At 44.0% G+C, this 23,688-nt stretch overlaps 1 protein-coding gene across 2 annotated transcripts in view; it reads left to right on the top strand.

Annotated features, from left to right (window-relative positions):
* Positions 1–10,147, top strand: part of LOC137347234 (arf-GAP with SH3 domain, ANK repeat and PH domain-containing protein 2-like) — an 82,002-nt gene extending 71,855 nt beyond the window's left edge. For both annotated transcript variants that reach the window (XM_068011495.1, XM_068011496.1), the window contains exons 23-28: positions 338–442; positions 1,298–1,532; positions 3,185–3,246; positions 6,229–6,338; positions 7,410–7,532; positions 8,870–10,147. In XM_068011495.1, coding sequence (XP_067867596.1) covers positions 338–442; positions 1,298–1,532; positions 3,185–3,246; positions 6,229–6,338; positions 7,410–7,532; positions 8,870–8,944 — 710 coding nt within the window. In that variant the 3' untranslated portion in view covers positions 8,945–10,147. The remainder of the gene's footprint in view (positions 1–337; positions 443–1,297; positions 1,533–3,184; positions 3,247–6,228; positions 6,339–7,409; positions 7,533–8,869) is intronic.
* The last annotated feature ends 13,541 nt before the right edge of the window (positions 10,148–23,688 follow it).

Here is a 23,688-nt window from a genome sequence, read left to right on the forward strand (position 1 = left end):
ACTCCATGACTGAGTATCCACAGCCCTCTGGGGTAGAAAATTCCAAAGATTCACCATCTATTCCTTTCTTCCCCTTGCATTTAAGGGCAAGTTAGATAAGTATGTCTATGCTATTCACATCATCTACTCTGTGGTAGCGAGTTCCACATTCTCGCCACTCTCTGGGTAAAGAAGTTCCTCCTGAGTTCCCCTTTGGATTTATTAGTCACCAATGTTGTAGTGTTGTGTTTTAAATTAAGTAGCATTTGAATTGTTGTAAGTACACCTTCTCGTGCTTAGTTTGTCCAATGTTTTGATGTAAAAGATTCATAGAATTGCATGGAATTTTCTCCTGTAGCCGGGTCCGTAGAGGGACAGAACAAACGGTGCTCCACGTCCTTCGGGAATGGTCCTGTACTCCCAACATCTCCGAGCCATGGGATCACACCTGCCAAATCTCCAGGTAATCTGGACCTTTCACTGAGGTTTTTTTTTTCTTTGTGCTTGTCAAGGCGACACTATGGAGTGGGGGGAACATTTCAGGCATTGAGCTGAAATAAAAGAAATTGTACTTTTAAGATTTGGAATTGTGGCCTTCCTTCAATTTTTCCTGGAGGTTAGGCTGGGCCCACTCCCAGGCCTGGTGCCAGAGCAGGTTGCTAGGAGTTTCGCAAAGGCAGGCCTGGGCAGACCCAGTCCAACTGAAATGAGCCACCAATTTTAATGCAAAAGCAAAATACTGCAGATGCTGGAAATCTGAAATAAACAGAGGAAATGCTAGAAATACTCAGCAGGTCAGGCAACACCTGCAGGGAGGGAAGCAGAGTTAATGTTTTAGGCTGATGACTTGAAATGTTATCTCTGTTTCTCTCTCCACAAGATGGCAATTGACTGATTTTTATTGGGTGTGTGTATCAAAGGAGATATTTCTCTAATCCTAATCCAAAGGAGTAAAATCAGGAGGCACGTTTTCCCAAACAAAGGGTGATGAAAATCTGGGATTTTCCCTCCCAAAGGAATAATACTGGGGGTCAATAGGAGCTATCAAGACTTGAGATTGATAATTTTTATTTTGTTGGGTATCGAGGGTTACAGAATAAAGACTGGTAAATGGGGTTAAGATACAGATTAGCAACAATCTAATTGAATGACAGAACAGGCTCGAGGAGCTGAATAGCCTCCTGCTGTTGCTATGTAATGGGAATATGTGTTGTGTAACTGGAACACACTATAAGATTCCATGGACTGCTGTGTCATCAGGTAAGAGAATCTGAATCCGTGAAGGATACCAATGATGACACTTTTTTTAAAAATCCAGGTCGTCCAGATCTGCCTTGGAGACATTCGATTGGTGGGGCAACTGAGGTCTTGACCTCCCAGACCAGGTTGAGCTCTCAGAACAGACTGTCACATCACTGGGGTACCCAGGCCCCAGCTGAACTGCCGGACTGCAGGAGGCAAGGGTCACTGAGTGAGATGCCCCTTCAGAACACCGAGCAGCACCACCCTCCCACCCACCCAGCACCACCGCCGGAGACCCCGCCGCCACTGAGGTAGGAGGCTCCCACTTGCCTGCACTCACCCGTTGCTCCTTCGCCAAGCGAGTTTCATCTTGGCCAGTCTGGCAGTAGTGGGATCTTATCCATGCATCAGATTCTCTCAATTGTGGCTTGTGGGCTTTGTTTAGTTCCCACACTGGGGTCTATGCTTTTCCCTGTGGGCTATAGGGTTAGGGTTTTTATGAACGCAGCTTAAATGCCCTTTTATTGGGCAAAATGCTGCTAACCATTTTGCCATCACCATTGGTGGCAAAGTAGCCATATCTAGAACACCGGCTATACCGAGGCAGAAACTGGGCATCCAGCAAGTAGTTCACATCTCATTTAAGGCACTGTTACCAATTATGCCTCTGGGTTATGGAACCAGTGAGGAATTCAGCAGAAGAGGTGGAGGTGAGGCCAACTGATCTCTCTATGGAAGCGTGGCCTCCCGTCTGTCGCAGCCAATCAGTCCGCGTTTTCCGAGCCTAGTCACCGATTGGGGGTGAAGATTAATGGAACATGTCGAAGTGTAAATCTGCCCAACATGCCAATATGTCCACTATAAGCCGCGTTACCACTCTTGGGGCTGCAGAACTATGTCTGCTGGGAATGGCTGATGGTAAATTGTGGGCTTGGATTTCTTGATGTCAAGTTTTGGTGGGCAATTTGTTCTCCAAATCATGCCCTGGACGCTGCTTGGTGTTTCCGAGAGATCCTTGTAATCTTGTTAACGCCACTAGGGTCTTGCACTCGGACCAGAGGTTCAGCCTGGAGCAGCAGGAGTCCAACAAGTCACCAGAATGCAAGATTCTTGCCAGATCTCTTGTGCCCATATACACACAACTTGCAATTGCGTCTTTGGAACTCTCCTATGAAGAGCCTTGCGACAGTTTTAGTTTGACACTGAGCCACATAAGCTCACATAAGGACAGGTGAAAGGTTGATTCTTAAGGAGCATCTTGAAGGAGAAGTGGTAGAAAAATTTAGGGTAGAAATGCCAGAGCTTAGGGCCTAGGTAGCTGAAGGCATAGCCTCCAATAATTTTTAATTAATTAGAGATACAGCACTGAAACAGGCCCTTCGGCCCACCGAGTCTGTGCCGACCAACAACCACCCATTTATAGTAACCCTACAGTAATACCATATTCCCTACCACATCCCCACCTTCTCTCAATTCTCCTACCACTTATCTATACTAGGGGCAATTTACCAAGGCCAATTTACTTATTAACCTGCAAGTCTTTGGCTGTGGGAGGAAACCGGAGCACCCGGCAGAAACCCACGCAGACACAGGGAGAACTTGCAAACTCTGCACAGGCAGTACCCAGAACTGAACCCGGGTCTCTGGAGCTGTGAGGCTGCGGTGCTAACCACTGCGCCAATGAAGCGATTTAAAATCGTGAATGCACAAGAGGTCAGAATTGGAGGAGTGCAAATATCTGGGAGGGTTGTACGGCTGGAGGAGAATACAGAGATATAAAGATTTGAATGCAATGATGAGAACTTTAAAATTGAAGTGTTGATAGACCGGGAGCTAATACAGGTCAGTAAATACAGGGATGATGGGTGAATGGGCCGTGCAAAGTACAGTCTATACTGGGATTTCTAAGAAAATCGCTATTTCTTTCTCTTTTAAATTTAAAAAAAAAATAATTCTTTTGCAGCCCTAATCCTACAACATTCACCAGAAAACCCAGTGGAGTTGAGGCAATAAAGAAGCCTAGAGGTGAGTCACCCCCTCGACCTGGGTATAGAGATAGTACAGTAACTATTCAGCCAGGCTGGGTCATATTGCATTTCCGTTCTTGAAGTTCCTGATGAATTAATTGTCTGTTTACACAAAATGCAGGAATATCTTCCAGGAATGAGGGAGGGGATCGGAAGATCCTCTCAAACCCAACTGAGTTAATGTTAATGTCTAGTGTCTTGCACTTTGTTTACAGCATCATAAGGGAGGAAGAAAGCCAGGCATTTCATCCAGGTTCCTGCTGACCTGGAGCCTAAAATTTGCAAGGACTTTTCCAACCTGCATAACTCTTTCACTAAACAGCAATTAAACTTGATTTTCCTCTGTTCTTTGCTCAACAGCAATTGGGCTTTCTGGCTTGAAAGGGAGGTTGGCCTGCTATAGCAGTAGAATAATACATTTGTGCACTACATGATATAGTGTTCCTGTCATTTTTAAAGTAATGCATCAACCAACGTACAGTGGGGAATACCTGGGGAGGGTTGTGGTGTTCATTTAAAATAACATGCATTGGGATTTAGAGGAGATTTTTTTTTTAAAACTCCAAAGATGCATTGATATTATTCAGCATTATGTGTAGTGGCATATACACCTGCATCACTAACCTGTTTGAAGACTGATGGTAGCACCTTGTATTCCTTCACTCAATGAGGAAAATTTTATATTAAATTCAGATATTTGGGCAATATAACAGTACTGGTAGAATTTTAAAGGGCCTCAGGAACAGGGAGACCTGGATGTGTGTGTGCAAATCTTTTGAAGGTGGCAAGACAAGTCAGTAAAGCTGTTTTTTTTAAAAAATTGGATCTTAGTCTTTATAAACTGACGCATAGAATACAAAACAAGAAAATTATATCAAAGCTTTATAAATCACTTTTTTATTTTCAGGGTAGTTCTGTGTTGGTGCTTGGTCTATTCTATTGTTTTTTTTGTAACAATATCCTTCCTAAAACCTTCTCCTGTTTATATTATAAATACTTACCCAATGGGAGTTCTTTAAAATGGTATTAATGCATTGGCTTGATTTTGAATCTCGTTCTTTTTCAAAATCCCTAGAGTTGAGTTCAAACATTTTGCATGCTAATGATACTAGCTAGTGCTTACCTCTGCACCAGGCGTTCTGTTTCTCCGCTCCCTCCTGCAGGTTAAGAACCATTTCACTGCCGCCTCGTACAGCATTGGGTTGTGCCTGCCATGGGTCTGCGGGTAACACTATCACCTCTGAATCAGAAGATGGTGGGTTCAAGTCCCACTCCAGCGCACGTAATCCAAGTTAACATTCTTAGTGCAGTACTGAGGGCACAGTGCTGTTGGAGGTGACGTCTATTGGATGGGATATTAAACTGAGGTCCCATCTGCTCACTTTGGGAAAAGATCCCATGGCCATTATTTCGAAGAAGCACAGGGGAGTTCTCCTCAGTGTCCCAGCCAATATTTATCCATCAATCAACATCATTAAAACAGCTTATCTGGTCATTATCAGATTGCTGTTTGTGGGAGCTTGCTGTGTGCATTTGACTGCCATGTTTCCTACATTAAAACATTAAACTTCAAAGTACTTTATTGGCTGTAAAGTGTTTTGGGATGTCCTCAAGTCATGAAAGGAAATATGTAAGTGCAAATCTTTATTTTAGGACAGACTCAACGACCATTTAAATGGATGGTCCTGCCTATAGCTCAACTTGAGACAACCAAAATGTAAACATCAATAAATTTAATGATTACTGTACAAATAGCTTCAACAACACCTGGCTAAATGTTCCCAGGTGCTTCACCGGGGTGTTATCAAACAAGATTTAACATTGAGCCACATGAGGAGATACTGGAGCAGGTAACCAAAAGCTTAGTCAAAGTCGCAGGTTTTGAGGAGGGTCTGAATGAAGCGAGAGGTTTGAGGAGGGAATTACAGAATGGAGGACATAAACCTTAGCAGGCAAGGCCACCAATGGTGGAGCAATGAAAATCGGGTATGCTGAGGAAGCCAGAGATCTCTGGAGGAGGGACAAAGCCGTGGCGGAATTTCAAAACACGTTTGAAAATTATAAATCGAGACATTGCCAGACCGGGGACCAAAGTAGGTCAATAAGCACAGGGATGATGTGTGAATGGGACTCTGTCTGAGTTAAGATACAAGCAGAAGAGTTTTGGATGAACCCAAGTTTATGGTGGACGGAAGGGTCAAAATCCTGGAAATGTGGGTATACTTGCTCCATGTGGACTGCAGCGGTTCAAGAAGGCAGCCCACCACCACCTTCTCAAGGGCAATTAGTGATGGGCAATAAATGCTGGCCTAGCCAGCAATGCCCACATCCCATGAACGAATTTTTTAAAAAGTACATACGATGGCTATTGCCCTGATCCTTTGGAGAACAGACGACCATGAAATGATCTGTTCCTTTGTTTTCCTCCTGCCCTTTCCCCCTTATTCCAGTTCTTTAGACACTACCAAATCAACATGATATCCACATAGACATGGTATCATCTACCCTTAGCCAAGCAATGACTCGGAGCCCATTTAACTTGTGTATGGACATGCTTTCATTTTGTTCTTCCCTGATGTTTAAACTTTTGTCTCTTCCTTTTTTTCTTTAAAAAAAGGAATCTAATCTTTGATTTTAATGGCCACTACCCCCCGCCCCCACCTCAGCAAAACCACTCCATCCATAGTCGTCATATAGGCTACATGACTAGTGACGCACCTTTTGAATTGTTTACATTTTGTCTGATCTCAGAAGCTAAGCAGTCAGACCCGGTTAGTACTTGGGTGAGAGACTGCCTGGGAATACCCGGTGTAGTACAATTTTTCAGAGCTATGTGGAAAAAGCAGGGGAAAAGTGGGACGAATGGGATGACTCTTTCAAAGAGCCGGCACAGGCACGATGGGCCGAATGGCCTCCTGTGTTGTGTGATTCTATGAAAATAAACAATATTCATGTCTTGTTTCCCGTTTTTCAATAAAAGGAGAATACCTCTCGCCACCAGACTCAAGTTCTAGAAATCGAGAAGATGTCTATATTGTCCCAGTGAGTTCCAAACCAATCCCTGTACCACTGCCAAGGAAGTCCGTTGGGGTGAGTTCATGATGTCCTCCTTCTGTGTAGTTTTGACTGCAGTTGTTCTTGCACAAGAAAGGGGCAAATCGTACTGTTCTGGCAAAGACCAAGGCCATTGGTTTAATTGAGTCCGTGTTGGTGTTTTTATCTGTATGAGCTACCTAGTCTAATCCAGTCCTCCCTGTCGCTGTCCCTGTACTATTTTTAAGCAAATAACTCCCACAAAAAATCTCAGCACATGGGGTTCTGACACACTCCCAACATGGGGTTTAGAAACCTACTGAAGTGCCGAGAATACCAGTCAGGATATGCGTTATGTAATGCTGAGGTCTGGACTAGTAATCTGGAGCATGAGTTCAAATCTCCCCATTTGAGGTTTGAGAATTTGAAATCAGCTGGGGTGAACATAATAAATCTGGAAATAAAAAGCCAGCATCAGTAAAAGTGAAACAAAAACAAGAAATGCTGGAATCACTCAGCAGGTCTGGCAGCATCTGTGGAAAGAGAAGCAGAGTTAACGTTTCGGGTCAGTGACCCTTCTTCGGAACCGAGTGAACTGAGTTCCGAAGAAGGGTCACTGACCCGAAACGTTAACTCTGCTTCTCTTTCCACAGATGCTGCCAGACCTGCTGAGTGATTCCAGCATTTCTTGTTTTTGTTTCAGATTTCCAGCATCCGCAGTATTTTGCTTTTATCAGTAAAAGTGAGCAGGAAGCTGTCGGATTGTTTTAAAAACTCAACTGGTTCATTCATGCCCCATTAGGAATGGAAACCTGCCATCCTTACCAGGCCTGGACCTGTATGTGACTCCAGTTTCACAAGCTTGCTTGACTCTTGACTGCCCTCTGAAGTGGCTTAACAAACTGCCCAGTTGTATCAAACTCCCTGTAGTAGTTCAAGAAGGTGGCCTACCAGCACCTTCTCGAGGCTGCTGGGGGATGGGCAATAAATGCCAGCCTTGCCAGCGACACCCACATTCTGAAAACTGGTAATAACAAGAGAAATCCCTTGCGATCTTGTATCACACAGAATACCGTGCATCTTGGGATGTGGAATAGGTGCGCTGTTTCACTCTGTTCATTTCCATAGGTGAAGCTGAAGCAGAAAAGAGTGAAGGCGATCCTGGACTGTACAGCGGACAATCCCGATGAGCTGACCTTCACCAAGGGGGAGATCATTGTTGTGACTGGGGAAGAAGACTCGTTTTGGTGGGTGAGTACCTGTATTTTTTCCTGCTATTGAATAAACTTCGCAGCTCCCAATACAGTTAGGTCAGATCTGAATTGGGCGTGCAAATACCTCAATTGGAGGGGCGTTCATCTTGCACCCTGTATTTCTTACAACAACAACTTGCATTTATATAGAGCCTTTCAGAGCGTTTCGCAGGAGCGTTATCAAACAAAATTTGAGACTGAGCCACATAGAGATATGAGATACAAGTCTCAGACTGATAGCGACTGATTTGATTTGTAGCCAGCTGTCACCAATCTATATATGGCTTGGCTACAATTGCATTGTCATGCACATGCAGAGTTTAGGACAGGTGGCCAAAGAGGTACATTTTTTAGTAGCATCTTAAGACCCCTCTGCCTCTCTCCTCCTTTTTAAGGAGGGAATTCCAGAGTTTAGGCAGCTTAAGGCATAGCCACCAATGGTGGAGCGAAGAAAATTGGGGATGTGCAAGAGGACAGAATTGGAAACTAATTATCTTGTATGTAGAAAGTAAGTAAAGAAAGACTTGTATTTATAAAGTGCCTTTCACAATCTCTATGTCTCAAAGTGCTTTAGAGCCAATTAAATACTTTTTGAAGTGCAGTCACTAATGTAGGAAATGCAGCAGTTAATTTACACATAGCAAGGTCCCACAAACAGCAATGAGATAAATGATCAGAATTCTTTTTTTAGTGATGTTGATTGAGGGATAAATATTGACCAAGACGCCACGAAGAACTCCTCTGCTCTTTGAAATAGTGTCATGGGATCTTTTACATCTACCTGAGAGGACAGATGGAGCCTTGGTTTAACGTCTCATCCAAAAGACAGATAGTTAGTTTCTCACTCCTAGACTCTTGCTGAAGTACAATTCCACAGATGATGCTGTGCCCAACTAGCCATTCTTCCAGTGAGTCTTTTGACTGTGAAGCACCTCCCAGAGCAGCTCAACTCTATCCTCAACCTACATGATAATGATCATGGCTAGGAACCCTGGATATTTCTGTTTTTTCTTGTTTTTTGTTTGCCTTTCCTGGTCCAGGTACTGAGGCCAATTTTGGCATCTCCTACTGCCACCCTGGTTGAGGATGGCTAATTCCGCACTGACTGGGAATCTAGCCTTACACCTCTTGGTCTGCATTGGCTCAGTACTGAACCAAACCATACCAGAGCCCAGTATCTAGTAACTTGTGCAAAGCCATTGAAACTATTTCAGTCATGGGTCAACAGACTAAAGCAGCGTGGCAGTGACTCGCTTCAACTCTTCTTAGGCAGTAATGAATTGTTTGTTAGCAGTTGTAACTAATTTTAATTGCTTGAATCTGCTGCTTTTGCAGGTTGGACACGTTGAAGGAGAGAAGTCGAGGTTGGGAGCCTTCCCAGTGGACTATGTCCACCTCTTGTCCGAATGACCAACATCTCCAATGGAAGGAGTTTTGCAATCTGTTGACTTTTCAAATTACACAGGAGGCCCTTCTGAAAGCTTGAGTTTCTTTGGTCAGTCTTGGGGCAATGCTGGATGCCCTTCCTCAGGATGCCAGCCTGGCTATTGGGTTTCAGTCTTATTACAAGATGCCCTTGGAGAACTTACAAGGTCCTTTTTGTTATCGTTCTCATTGGAGAATTATGGATATTCCAACCCAACTTGAATCTGACTTTGGAACTGTTTGAGTGATGGCTGGGCCTCAGTCTACAGTGACCAACTTCTTTTAGTACTTAGCAGCTATTCCGTTCATGTATCTCGATTTATGAAATTGTCATGGAATGATTGTTTATGGGTTGGCACAACTGAACAAGGGCATATGGTGTCTAACCTGAGCAATATGTTCCACAGAGGTCGACCAGACCCTAGGTTGAGGATTATGGTGGGTAATGTTGTAGAATGGTAGGAGCTTTGAAGTGTGAGGACCTTTAAGGATGAACAATGCTGAGGCTAGAAAAGTTTGTACCATCTACAAGATGCACTACAGCAACTCACCAAGGCTCCTTCGACAGCACCTTCCAAACCCACGATCTCCAGCACCGAGAAGGACAAAGGCAGCAGATGTGTGGGAACACCACCACCTGCAAGTTCCCCTCCAAGCCACACACCCTCCTGACTTGGAACTATAATCGCCATTCCTTCACTGTGGCTGGGTCAATATCCTAGAACTCCCTTACAACCCTGTGGGTGTACCAACACCAGAGGGACTGCAGCGGTTCAAGAAGGCAGCTCACCACCACCTTCTCAAGGGCAATTAGGGATGGGCAATAAATGTGGGCCTAGCCAGCAATGCCCACATCCCATGAACATTTTTTTTTTAAAAAGCAATGTGTATTTGCTAGTGAGTGACAGATGCAGGCTCCATATACCTAGCTGGGTCAAAAACCTGGAACTCCCTCCCTAACAGCACTGTTGGTGTACCTACACCATATGGACTGCAGCAGTCCATGAAGGCGGCTCATCACCGCCTTGTAAACGGCAGTTAGGGATGGGCAACAAATGCTGGCTTTGCCAGCAACGCTCACATCCCATGAACAAATAAAATAAATAAAGATGTGGTAAGTACCATGCTGAGACTGAATATTTATTGCATAAGTTCAATACAGAATGGGAGCTGAATGTTGCATTAGAGGGGGGAAGGAAGGGGGTGGGGGTGGGGGGGGGGGGGGTGTGGTCGTGCAGTATATAGAATGAATGTTTATTGCACAAGTTGAATCGCAGTATATGGACTGAATGTTGCATTGCACAGTAGGAGAATAGGAATAGAAGGAGCTGCACTATAGGAAAACTGTAAATATATCAATTGAAGTTAAATGTTTCGAACTGTTCACTGGCTGTCAAAGATCTCAACTACACTACAATGTCTGGAAGCTACAGGAGCCTTGCAGAAGTTAAACGTGTTTGGGGCAGTTCATATCTTCGTAAGGAAGTAAGAAACAGAGAAGGAGACAAACACACAAGTGTGCACACACATGCACTCGCCATTCTAAAATCCTGCTTTTAACAGAATCCTTCTGATTGATTCCCCACCAACTGCACAAACTAGAATGCTTTTTTTGTTAGAATTAATCATTTTACTTTTGTAAAATTCCAGTGTCACCTTTTCTATCATAAGTTTTGTTTCTTATCCAGAGAAAAGACCTGTGTGTGCGACTGAAGGAATCACTGCAATGTCTCCCGTTTTTTTTTAAAGCATGTTTTAGCCGATCAAATCAGCAATATCTAAATAAATATTGTCAAAATATTGCTTTCTGTGGTGTTATAAAATGGCTTGTGAAGGGGGTTTGGGGGGGATGGGTGAGATGTGGGGGGAATGGGGTGGTGAATAGTCATCACCTAGATTCTTGCCATCTCAAATCCTATATGTCACTGAGGCAATGATTGAGAGAGCTGGTCAGTTTTTAAAAAGTCTCTTTAACCCCAGTTTGAAATTGAGCAAATTATCGTGGTTGGGTGAGAGGCAAAATTTCCTCGGGTGCAGTTTATAGTAAAAAAAAATCTATAATTTTGTCACAGACAGCAAGCAGAGCAAATTTCCTGTTTTTTTTCTTTTCCCTTCACTCTCGCCATCACCCCCTCCCCCTCCCTCTCCCCCCACCCTGCCACATCACTGGCAGTTCAGGTTTTGGCCAATTTTGTTTCCAAGGACAATACTACCTGAAGGTATTTTGTGAGAAGTCAGAAATCATCTGTATTGATGCATGAAGAAACTGCTTACGAGGGAGATTGCCTGAAGCGAACTCTTGTAAAAATCTTGCAAGCAAACGACAGGAGGAGCTTTTACACAGACACGTACTGGGTTGAGAATACGCTCCGTGTACCTTGAATGCAGAAAATCCAGTATCACAGGAAGATAGTGAGAACTGATGTAATGGATCAATAAAATATGTCAAGTTGTTACCACAGTGCAAGCTAGCTCCTTATTTATTAAAAATAACAACTAGTATTTGTCTGGATAGATTTTGTTGCTAGTACTCTACTTCTGTATTAATTCTGGTATCTTGCGCATCCCTGATTTCCTTCATTCCACCATTGACAGCTGAGCTTTCAGCTGCCTAAACCCTAATCTCTCGAATTCCCTCCCTAAACCACCTCCACCTCTTTACCTTTCTCTCCTTTTAAGACGCTGCTTAACACCCACCTCTTCAACCAAGCTTTTGGTCACCTATCCTAATATCTCCTTATGTGTCTCGGTGTCGAATTCTGTTTGATAGCATTCCTGTGAAACACCTTAGATGTTTTTACTGTGTTACAACTGCTATATAAATGCACCTTGTTAGGGAGAAAGATATGGGGACCCAACCCCATAGTATTCTGCAGCACTAGAATATAAACAAAACACTGGGTTTTTAAAGCCAGTTCATTAAATTACATTTAGGTTCAGAATTAATACAGTGTGTAAGAAATTCCAGAATATGAAGTGGTATATCTGTCTTGTCTTTCTTGCTCTCGCTACCTCATTAATAAGTGTTTATATTCTTGCATTATGCTCCATACCACTGCAACATCTGGTGGTGGGATGAGGATTTGTTTCAATTTTCCTGCCTTTCCTGCTCACAATATCCACATGAGCTGGGGAGACTGTTGAGCAGAAAGGTGAGGAATACAGCAAAAGAGGGAGGGCATAAGGCAAGTCGAACCAGGCCCATTCCTGCCTTCACCTCGCTAGTTTTTGCTTTTTATTCATTCTCTGGTTGTGGGCATCTCTGGCAAGGCTGGCATTTATTGCCTATCACTAGTTGCCCTCAAAGGTGGTGGGGAGTTCCCTTCTTGATCCGCTGCAGTCTGTGTGGGTGTGGGTGTTCCCACAACACTGTTAAGTAGGGAGTTCTGGGATTTTGGTGCAGTGGTGATATTTCTGAGAATAACTCAGGGCGGCGCAGTGGTTAGCACCGCAGCCTCACAGCTCCAGCGACCCGGGTTCAATTCTGGGTACTGCCTGTGTGGAGTTTGCAAGTTCTCCCTGTGTTTGCGTGGGTTTTCTCCGGGTGCTATGGTTTCCTCCCACAAGCCAAAAGACTTGCAGGTTGGTAGGTAAATTGGCCATTATAAATTGCCCCTAGTATAGGTAGGTGGTAGGGAAATGTAGAGACAGGTGGGGATGTGGTAGGAATATGGGATTAGTGTAGGATTAGTATATGTGGGTGGTTGATGGTCGGCACAGACTCGGTGGGCCGAAGGGCCTGTTTCAGTGCTGCATCTCTAAAATTAAACTCTGACAGAGAGTTTGGATGAATTTGTCAGCCCCCTCCCTTGTGGAAAGTAGTTTGCGGGGAGATGTGGAACAACAGAAAGTACCATTTCAAAGTGAGTTACTCCTTGTAACCGTTTCTCTCCTATACTGTTTTACTGATTGGGTTAGTCAGTAATTGGCAACCAGTCTGTTTTTCTACAATGCTATAGATACATTGCTTTTTGATTATGTGACACCATTTTGACATATGATGATGTCCTGAATGTGAGGCAGTTCTGAATAGTTTGCAGAATGATAAGTAAGTGATTGCCATATCCTCTAATTAAATGGATTCCGCTCCTACTTTAAGTTGTACTGGTCAGCTTTTTTAAGTAACCTGAAGTTGCTCCACAATATATGGGCAAAGAACAAGGGGACTATTTTAAGAACTCTTTCAAAAAAACTGGCAAAGACATGATGGGCTGAAGGGCCCTTTCATGATATACAGTGGAAGGAGAACCATTGCCCTTGAAAAGGGGTGAATTTTCCTCCTTTTTGTTTTGAGCTTCATCCTTATGTTTTGGGACTGGTTCTGTCCGTTCTAAGTTGCATGGTAGGTCTCGATTCTTTAGAAACAGTTTCCCTTCAACTTAGTAATAATGTCATTAAAAATTTCCATTTCTATGAAGTTATACATTAAAGTTTATTTTTTTCAGTTTCCTTGTGCACTGGGAGTGTCACTATGGGCCAATCAAGGAAACCTTCGACCTGCAATTACTCCCCAAGTACCTGCAACGGTAACTTGCGATTATATAGTGCCTTTAGCATCCCAATGCAATTCACAGGAGAATTATCAAACAAAATTTGACACCAAGCCACATAAGGAGATATGAGGATAGGTTACCAAAAGCTTGGTCAAAGAGCTGGGTTTTAAGGAGCGTCTTAAAGAAGGAGAGTGAGGCAGAGAAGTTTAGGAAGGGAATTCCAGAGCTTGGGGCTGAGGCAGTTGAAGGCAGGGCTGCCAGTGCCACACAAGGGGCAATGACCATTTCCAACAAGAGGGAGCCTAACCACCTCTTCTTGACATTACCATTGCCGAATCCATCACCAACAATACCCTTGAGGTCAGCATTGACCAGAAACTTAACTGGAGCAGCTGGATAAACACTGTGGTTACAAGAGCAGGCCAGAGGCTTGGTATTCTGCAGTGAGTGACATACCTTCTCATTCCCCAAAGCCTGTCCGCCATCTACAAGGCACCAGTTGGGAATGCAACTCCAACAACACGCGAGAAGCTCAACACCATTCAGAACAAAGCAGTCTGCTTGATTGGCACCCTATTCACCACCTTAAACATTCACTCCCTTCACCCCTGGCGCAGCGGAGTTGTAGTGTGTACCATCTACAAGATACACTGCAGCAATTCACCAAGGTCTCTTCCATGACATCTCCCAAACCCGCAACCTCTGCTACCTACAAGGGCAGCAGATGCGTGGGAACACCCACCTGCAAGTTCCCCTCCAACTCGCACACCATCCTGACTTGGAACTACATTGCTGTTCCTTCAATGTCGCAGGGTCAAAATCCTGGAACTCCCAACATAACAGTACTGTTGGAGTACTTTCACCACACGCACTGCCAATGTTCAAGAAAGTGGTTCACCGTAACCTTCTCAAGGGTTTTAGGGATGGGTAATAAATGTCAGTCCTGCCAGTGACACCACATACCATGAATGAATAAATTAAAAACTAGATGTGAAAATGTTCACCTGTACAAACAAATTCCAAAGTATAATATCTGTTCTCATGTTCATCGTATTACAGCTCCTTGACTCACTCCCACCCTCTGAGCAAACCTTCTTAATCTGCTGCACATTGAATGTAGACAATCAGAACATCTGTGTCTCAGTTGGCATTCGTCTCATGGCTTTTGTGCTAAGTCTGTTCAGTGTGTTTTCTGTTGAGCTTGGTTCTTGAATGAATGGTTCAATGGGCCAAGGTCCAAAAGTTTGGGGAATGGCTTCTCTCATCCAGAGTTTGTAGAAATCTTTAGCCATGGGTTGGCATGATGCCTCTTGTCTGTTGGCATTCAACTGCTCCCAAAGTCAGTAACTGTGGGTTCAGAGGAAGGGCAGCCATGTGGTGCTTTCAAATTTTTTGGCTTGTCAGTGATGTGAGCTGGACACGGGCTGAATCTTATCACTGCGTGTGTGCCAGAGTTGTGTACTTGTGAGTTAGTGGACTGACGAGGCGATGATTTGTGCTGGTCTCGGATAAATTCTCTTAGCATTTTGAGAGTATTAGAATTGTTATGATGATGAGGGATGTAGAAGCTGGATTGAAGGGAGAGTGAATACGGTATCACCAAAATCAAGGCTGGCCTTTTGCGGAAAGAAAACTTAATCAGAGAATCTTACAGCACGGAAGGAGGTCATTTGTCCCATCGCGCCTGTACAATGAATTCCGCTCCCCATTTGATCCTCACAGTCCTGCATATGTTTCCTTTTGAAATATATATCCAATTCCTTTTTGAAAGATACTGATTTTTTTTTTGGTTCCACTACCCTTTCAGGCAATACATTTCACATGATAACTCGCCGTGTAAAATAAAAATCTCATCTCTAGTTTTTTTTATTTGTGGGATGTGGGTGTCGCTGGCTAGCGTTTATTGCCCATCCCTAATTTCCTTGAACTGAGTGGCTTGCTGGGCCATTTCAAGGACATTTTAAGAGTCAACCACATCGCTGTGGGTTTGGAATCGCATGTAGGCCAGTCCAGGTAAGGACAGCAAATTTCCATCCCTAAAGACATTAGTGAACCAGATGGGTTTTTGAGAACAATTGACAATGGTTTCATGGTCACCATTAGACTAACTTCTAATTCCATATTTATTAATTGAATTCAAATTTCACCCATGTTCCCAGAGCATTAGCCTGGGCTCTGGATTACTAGTGTAGTGACATTACCACTATAGCACCAGCTCCCCCTGGCTCTTTTATATTGTGTTGATCATGTCCTCCAGGCACCCCAAAGGGCTTCACAACCAATAAATTAATTTTGAAGTGTAGTCACTGTTGTTAATGTACACTAATGCAGTGGCCAATTTGTCCATGGTAAAATCCCACAAACAACAATGAGATAAGTGATCTGGTAATCTGCTCTAGGTGGAGGGATAAATATTAGCCAGCGCTCCCCTGCTTTTCTTCAATTAATTCCAAGGGTTCCATTATACCTATAATTTAATGTCTTATCTGAAAGATGGCAACTTTGACAATGCAGCACTCCTTCTGTGCTCCACTGAAGTGTCAGCCTGAATTATGTACTCAAGTCTTTGGAATGGGGCTGATTTGGGTGAGATTACTATGATTAAGTTGAGCTCGAATTTAGTTCTTTAAAAAACAACTCTGCCTTTTAATACAGTTCTGGTTGGAGTGAGGGTGATAGGGCAACAATTAGGACTTTCGACAAAATAGCATCGTGCCCTGGGATGGCTCCACCTTGCGGCTGTGCCCGCTAGCCCCTTTTCTCTGCTTCTTGCCTGTGATTGTTTCTAAAATGAGAATTGTTTGGTGCTGGACTATTTGCATAAAATGTACAAACAGTTTGAAGGAATCACTTTCACACATAAGTGGTTACCTATTTCTCCCTTATCACCGGACTATCTCCACTGCTTGCAGTAGGCTGGGTAACCTGAGTGGAGTAATTTGTATCAGGCTGCAGTTTCACACAGATTAGCAGACATTTGGAAATTTCCCCCTTTTCCACCCCCCCCCCCCAAAGAAAAGCTATTGAAGCTGGGGGTCTATGAAAATTTAAAAGCTGAGATTGATCGGATTTTATTACGTAAAGGTATTCAGGGTTATGGAGTCAAGGCAGGTAAAATGAAGTTAAAACATGAATCAGCCAGGATCTAATTGAAGGGCAGAACAAGCTCAAGGGTCTGAATGGCCTACTGTTCATCTGATCCTAGATCAGTTTGAGAAGTCAACTAATGTGACGCCAATAATTTTAATAATCAAGTATTACTAGTTACCCACAGTAGCAAGGCTGTAAGTACAAAAGATGGATGTTACTCCCATTCCTTTGGATGCTGTGTGTCTGTTTCCCTGGCTGGAGAGTCTAGTACGAGGGGTCATAGTCCCAGGATTGGAGGTCCACCATATAGCACTGAGATGAGGAGAAATTTCTTCATTCAGAGCGTTGTGAATCTTTGGAACACTCTGCACCAGAGGGCTGTGGATGCTTAATTGTTGAGTATATTCAACACTGAAATTGATAGATTTTTGGACATGAAGGAAATCAACATGTGGGGATAGGGTAGGAAAGTGGAATTGTAGTCAAAGATCAACCGTCGTCCTATTGAATGGCGGAGCAAGTTCGAGGAGCTGTATGGCCTTCTGCTATTTGTTAGGGTCACGAGTTCTACAGAAGAACATATGTTGAAACAATCTGTTCCTTTGTTCTTTGCTCCTATTCTGCCCTTCCCTCTTAAGGTAGTTCTTTAAATACCCCCAGCTCCATGACATCATCCACTCTCAGCCAAGCAGTGACACTGTAGCCTCTTTGATCCAGATATGGATGTGCTTCCATTTTGTTTCTCCCTGACTCTTTTCAGCAGTTTTTCAGCAGACACGACTTACAGCTTATGTGGTAAAGCATTTTAGGATCACAAGTAGCAATGAGCATCAGCCTGTATTAGGCCTGTGATTCAAAGCTCGTCTGAAGCAGGAGTGCCCAAACGTAGACTGCACATAGTCCCCAAATTCAAACATCACTCTCCCTAATTTCTGCTTATTTCTTAAGTACTGGTCTTGGGAATGAACATAGGAACAGGCCATTCGGTCTGACTAGGCTGTTCTACCTCGCTGATCCTCTGTTTGCATTTTGAGACCATGGAGGCATGGAAGAGGCTGTTTTTAGCACTGGTGCCACACGTAGGATTTATGGACTAATCAGAACATCAAGATCAGTTAATATATGCAAGCTAATGGAATCAGGATATTAACTTTGTGTGGCCCCTGAGGCACCCTCATATATACTGAGACGTCCACGTATATACTGAGACGTCCACAAAGATAAAAGGTTTGGACAGCTGTGACTTCATTGAGCTGGTTTGAGCTCAATTCGTCAGTGCAGTAAAAGCAAAGCCCATTATGGCGATGGCTTTTAATTTTACGCAGAGAACAGTGCATCAGAAAAATATTGGTTTGTTTTATTACTGACTTCAACAGATGGCGTGGTGATGTCCCTTCTGTGAGCTGAATGGAAACGTCCCAACCTGGATGTTCTTTCAGATTAATGTACAGCTGCTGGGAGATGTTTTTAAATTGTGTGTGGGTGTGGAGTAATTGGGAAGAAACTACAGGAAGGGGGAGGGGTGCAGGTGCGGGGAGGAGTGCAAGCCTTTTATTTCAATCCAACTTTCTTCCATCTTCTCCTGCCACTGACTTACAGTGAGGGTTCAATAATATGGGTATTGGCCCCTTGAGTCTGATTGCCATTTGTAATCTACAAGCCTGGGTAATGTGACTTGGTGTGCTATTTGACAGGCAGAAGCATCAACACAACCCTGATCCTGCTCTCTTACGGTGTCCATATACAGGCACCCTCCAGCACATAGCACCTTTGGCAATTGTTTATCCCACTCCCTAGTCAAGAGCTGCAAACCTAGAACTCTACAACTGTCTCAACTAAAATCAGCCAACTCAATAGCGATGAGGCTTAACCTTACTCAGCAGTGAAAGAAGGAAAGAAAGACTTGCATTTATATAGCACCTTTCACTGCCTTGGGACATCACGAAGCACTTTACAGCCAATGAAATACTTTTGAAGTGTAGTCATTGTTGTAATGTAGGAAAAGTGGCAGTCAATATGCACACAGCAAGCTCCCATAAACAGCAATGAAATAAATGACCAGGGAGAACTTTGATGCTCTTCTTAAAATAGTGCTATTGGATCATCTACAATCACTTGAGAAGACAGACCCGGCCTTGGTTTAATGTCTCATCCAAAAGACAGCACCTCCGACAGTGCTGCGCTCCCTCGGTACTGCACTGGGAGTGTCACCCTGGATTATCTGCTCACGTCTCTAGTTTGGGACTTCAACCTGTGACCTAATTTCAGGGGCAAGAGTGCTACCCAATCAGCCACAGCTGACACCACTAGCAGAGACACGGGCAAGCTGGGTGTGCTAATGTGATCAATGCATTGAGCATCCTTTTGAAAGGGCAAATACATGTCACCAAGGCCACTTCATGTGACAACTGGACAGATACTTGTGAAGGAGGAAGTGAAAGAAACATCAATAACCCAATTAAAATGTCCCCACCAATGTGCCTTCAGAGCAATGCCTTGGCAGTGAGAAAGATTTGCATTTAGATAGTGCCTTTTGTGACCTCAGGATGTCTCAAAATGCCTTACAGATAATGAAGTACATTTCAAACTGTAGTCACTGTTGTAACGGAGGAAACATGGCAGCTGATTTTGTGCATAGCAAGATCCAGCAAAGAGCAGGGTGACACATAAGAAATAAGAGGGTCATATGGCCCCTTGAATCTGCTCTGCCATTCAATAAGATAATGACTGAACTTCCACATCAACTTCATTCCTGACCTATCCTCATATCCCTTGTTTCTCTTTGTGCCCAAAGACCTATCTATTTCAGTCTTGCATATACTCATTGAGTATCTGAGCCCTCTGGGGTAGAGAATTCCAAATATTCACAACTCTCTGAAGAAATTTCTCCTCATCTCAGTCTTAAATGGCCAACCCTTCTCCTAAGTCTATGACTCCTAGTTTTAGACACTCCAGCCAGGGGAAACAGCCTCTCAGCATCTACCCTATCAAGCACTCTAAGAAATTTATATGTTTCAATGAGATCATCTCTCATTCTCTCAAACACGAGAGGATATAGGCCCATTCTACTCAATCTCTCCTTAAAAGACAGCTCTCTCATCTCAGGAATCAATCCAGTGAACCTTTGTTGCACCCCTTCTAAGGATAATAACCAGATAATTTGATCAGTCAGTATACATACTGCCTGGCTAGAGAACCATAAAACAGCACCAACTCTCACCAGCTTGGCCTGCCAATGCACTTTTTCTAAATCAAAATTGCCAAGTCAACGAAAAACGATCAGTCAGAGGCTCATTGCATGGAATCCCTCTTCAATGGTGGACCTGGTTTAAAAAAATAACAACCGACATAATCCCAAACTTTCTTTATTAGTGCACGCCATAAATAATGTGCTAGTATGTCAATCGGTAGAGAAATCTGACAATTTGGGGAATGCAGCTATTGAGAGGATACAGTAGACATCAACCAGAATGATTGAAGGGATGGAGGGATTAGATTATGAGGACCGTTAAGTAAATTGGGCTTGTTTTCACTGGAGGAAGAGGCGGTTGATAGGTGGTATGATTACTGTTTATTTTTAAAGAGACTAAATGATGTAGGCCATGCCAAGCTGTCTCACCTTATACAGAACAGTAGACCAGAGAACACAGCCTGCACTTGAAGGGGGATAAATTCAAAACAAATCAGTGGAAACAATATTTCAGTGAGTGAGTGGTCAAACTATGGGACAGGCTCCCCAAGAAGATGGAGGAAAACAGTTAATATTGTTTCATTTCAATGCAAAATAGATTACTTTCAGAAAATAGCATTTTGGGAACACAGTATATGAGTAATTTAAGACGTGATGTATGGTAAGTGTAGCATGCTTGGGGGAACAGGTGATTTTGGATCTATAATTCCCAAAGTTTTCCACAACTGTGGAGTTTCCTCGTTTCATGTCTGGGTCTATTGTCGACTGTAGATTGCAGAGGTTGAGCACGATGATTAGTCAACAACTCCATAATCATATCATACAACTACTGGAATGGTAGGAGGTGAACTGGATGGACCTGGGACCTTTTCACCAGGACTTCCTCTTTCTTAATCTTTCAGATCCGGGGGCTTTTAGTATTTGAGGAGAAAATTGCATTAACTTGAAGAAAGTGTAGAAACCTAAGAGGTGTTGTACTGTACCGAATCACATCTCTGAAATGCCACTCACCCAGAATGCTGCGTGAAGACCAATTGGTTCTACTCATCATGTGATCTGTCCAATCACTCTGTGTTAATCTGGGTGCAAAATTGGACTTATTTCTTTGAGCATTTAATTGTGTGTGTTTGAGAGTTTCCTAAAGTCTCACCTGGCAGGGGTGTTGTTCAGTGTGGAGACTGTCCATAAACCAGGACATCCAATTGCCTCAGTGCCCCGGGAAAGGGAGGGGATAATCAGCCAGGGATCTGTCCAATCCACTGATCACAATGCTGAAAAATGCCAGTGCATGGATATTGGTTAATAACAAGATCAGACTTAACTGTGTCATCTAGCCACAGTCGTATAGTCTGTTTACTCTCATTTAAGGCTCACTGATGCAAACAATGACCAGGGCACAAAGGGCATTTGGCACTTAGGGAATTGGAAGAGTTCTCGTTGGTATTTTTAAAGTGAATCGTAACTCCCTGACTAGGTTATTAGGGGTATCTTTGACTGTCCCCAATATAACTAGATTGGCTTCAAGTGTAGTGCATCGTAAGTGGTAATAACTAAACCATAAGCACACAGTACAAGTGGAGTAGTGGCTGTAAAATTGATGGGGCCACATGGAGGTCATCTCGAATAGCAGTCATGAACAACCATGCAGCTTATGTTAACTATTTTAAAATGTTTTCCAGCACCAGCTGGCCTCTCAAAGCTAGAGATCTAATCAGCTGCAAATCCTGGCACTGTGCTGAGGACAAGGCTAATCCTGATGTTAGGTTGTTGAAGCTGAGAACGGTCTGTTTATCAGAAAGATTCATTCTGAGAGTTAATAGGCTCTCATTACAATGGGGAGATTTTCTGAAATACCCGCTGCCAAATTTGCAGTAAGTTAGCAAGGCGGATACCTTGTCCAATGGAGCTGAAAATTGGGCTGCACTTCACTTGTAAGATAGGCACGTCACCAAAATGACAGGCAGGAAGAGTGCACTCACTTTTGGCTGAATGTTTGCCGCCTGCCATATAAACGAGCGGCATCCTTTACGTGTGCCTGTAACAGGCATTAGGTCCTTTCCTATACAAATAAGGGGCCGAATGCATGCTTGAGGTTCATGCTGTGAGATTACTTTTGTCCTAGGCACCACCACCATGGGGAGACCAACCCTACAGAACACCTGCAACACAGAAGGTAAATTATTGTAGTGCTTCTCCAGAGCCCACATTTAAAGCCAACCTCCCAATCACTGCCACTCCTAGATCCCTGGCCTCTAAGCCCCAGGCCCACAGGAAACTGCTGATGAGCAACTCCAGCCCCCACTCCCAGCTTGGCACCCCCCCTACCAATCACCCCCAGCATGGATTAAAAGTATCCTGCCCCACTGAACTTATTTCTTCTTATCTTGACTCTATCTTTTCTCACCTAGTCCAATCTCTTCCCACCTACATCCATGACTCTTCTGACGCCCTACGTCAATTTGACAATTTCCAGTTTCCTGGCCCTAACCGCCACCTCTTCACTATGGATGGCCAATCTCTCTACACCTCCATCTCCCACCAGGACGGTTTGAGGGCCCTATGCTTCTTCCTTGAACAGAGGCCCAACCAATCCCCATCCACCACCACCCTCCTCCGCCTGGCTGAACTTGTTCTCACATTGAACAACTTCTCCTTCAACTCCACTCACTTCCTTCAAGTAAAAGGTGTTGCTCTGGGTACCCACATGGGTCCTAGTTATGCCTGTCTTTTCGTAGGATATGTCGAACATTCCTTGTTCCAGTCCTACTCAGGCCCCCTCCCGCAACTCTTTTTCCAGTACATTGATGACTGTATCGGTGCAGTTTCCTCCTCCCGCCCTGAACTAGAAAACTTTATCAACTTTGCTTCTAATTTCCACCCTTCTCTCACCTTTACATGGTCCATTTCCGACACTTCCCTTCCCTTCCTCGACTTCTCTGTCTCCATCTCTGGGGATAAGCTGTCTTCTAATATTCATTATAAGTCCACCAACTCCCACAGCTACCTCGACCAAACTTCTTCATACCCTGACTCCTTTAAGGACTCCATTCTATTCTCCCACTTCATCCGTCTCCGATGCATCTGCTCTGAGGATGCAATCTTCCATGACAGCGCTTCTGATAGGTCTTCCTTTTTCCTCAACCATGGATTCCCCCCCACTGTGGTTGATAGGGCCCTCAACTGTTTTCGGCCCATTTCCCACACCTCTACTCTCAGCCCTTCCCCTCCCTCCCAGAACCGTGACAGGGTTCCCCCTTGTCCTCACTTTCCACCCCACCAGCCTCCACATCCAAAGGATCATCCTCTGCCATTTCCGCACGTCCAGCGTGATGCCACCACCAAATGCATCTTCCCCTCCCCTCCCCGTCAACATTCTGAAGGGATCGTTCCCTCCGCGACACCCTGGTTCACTCCTCCATTACCCCCACTACCTCATCCCCTTCCCACGGCACCTTCCCCCGCAATCGCAGGAGGTGTAATACCTGCCCATTTACCTCCGCTTTCCTCACTATCCAAGGCCCCAAGCACTCCTTTCAGGTGAAGCAGCAATTTATTTGTACTTCGTTCAATGTAGTATACTGTATTCGCTGCTCACAGTGTGGTCTCCTCTACATTGGGGAGACCAAGCGCAGATTGGGTGAACGCTTTGTGGAATACCTCCGCTCAGTCTGAAAGCATGACCCCGAGCTTCCAGTTGCTGGCCATTTCAACACACCCCCTGTTTTCATGCCCACATCTCTGTCCTGGGCTTGCTGCAGTGTTCCCGTCAACATCAACGCAAGCTGGAGGAACAGCACCTCATTTACCGAATAGGCACGCTACAGCCTGCCGGACTGAACATTGAGTTCAATAATTTCAGAGCATGACGGGCCCCCCTTTTTATTTTTATTTGCAGTTATTTTTTCTTTTTTATTTGTTTATTTTATTTTGGTCTGTTTAGTTTGTTTCTACTGTGC

The sequence above is a fragment of the Heterodontus francisci genome, chromosome 31 (assembly GCF_036365525.1).
Source record: "Heterodontus francisci isolate sHetFra1 chromosome 31, sHetFra1.hap1, whole genome shotgun sequence".
Classification (NCBI taxonomy): domain Eukaryota; kingdom Metazoa; phylum Chordata; class Chondrichthyes; order Heterodontiformes; family Heterodontidae; genus Heterodontus; species Heterodontus francisci.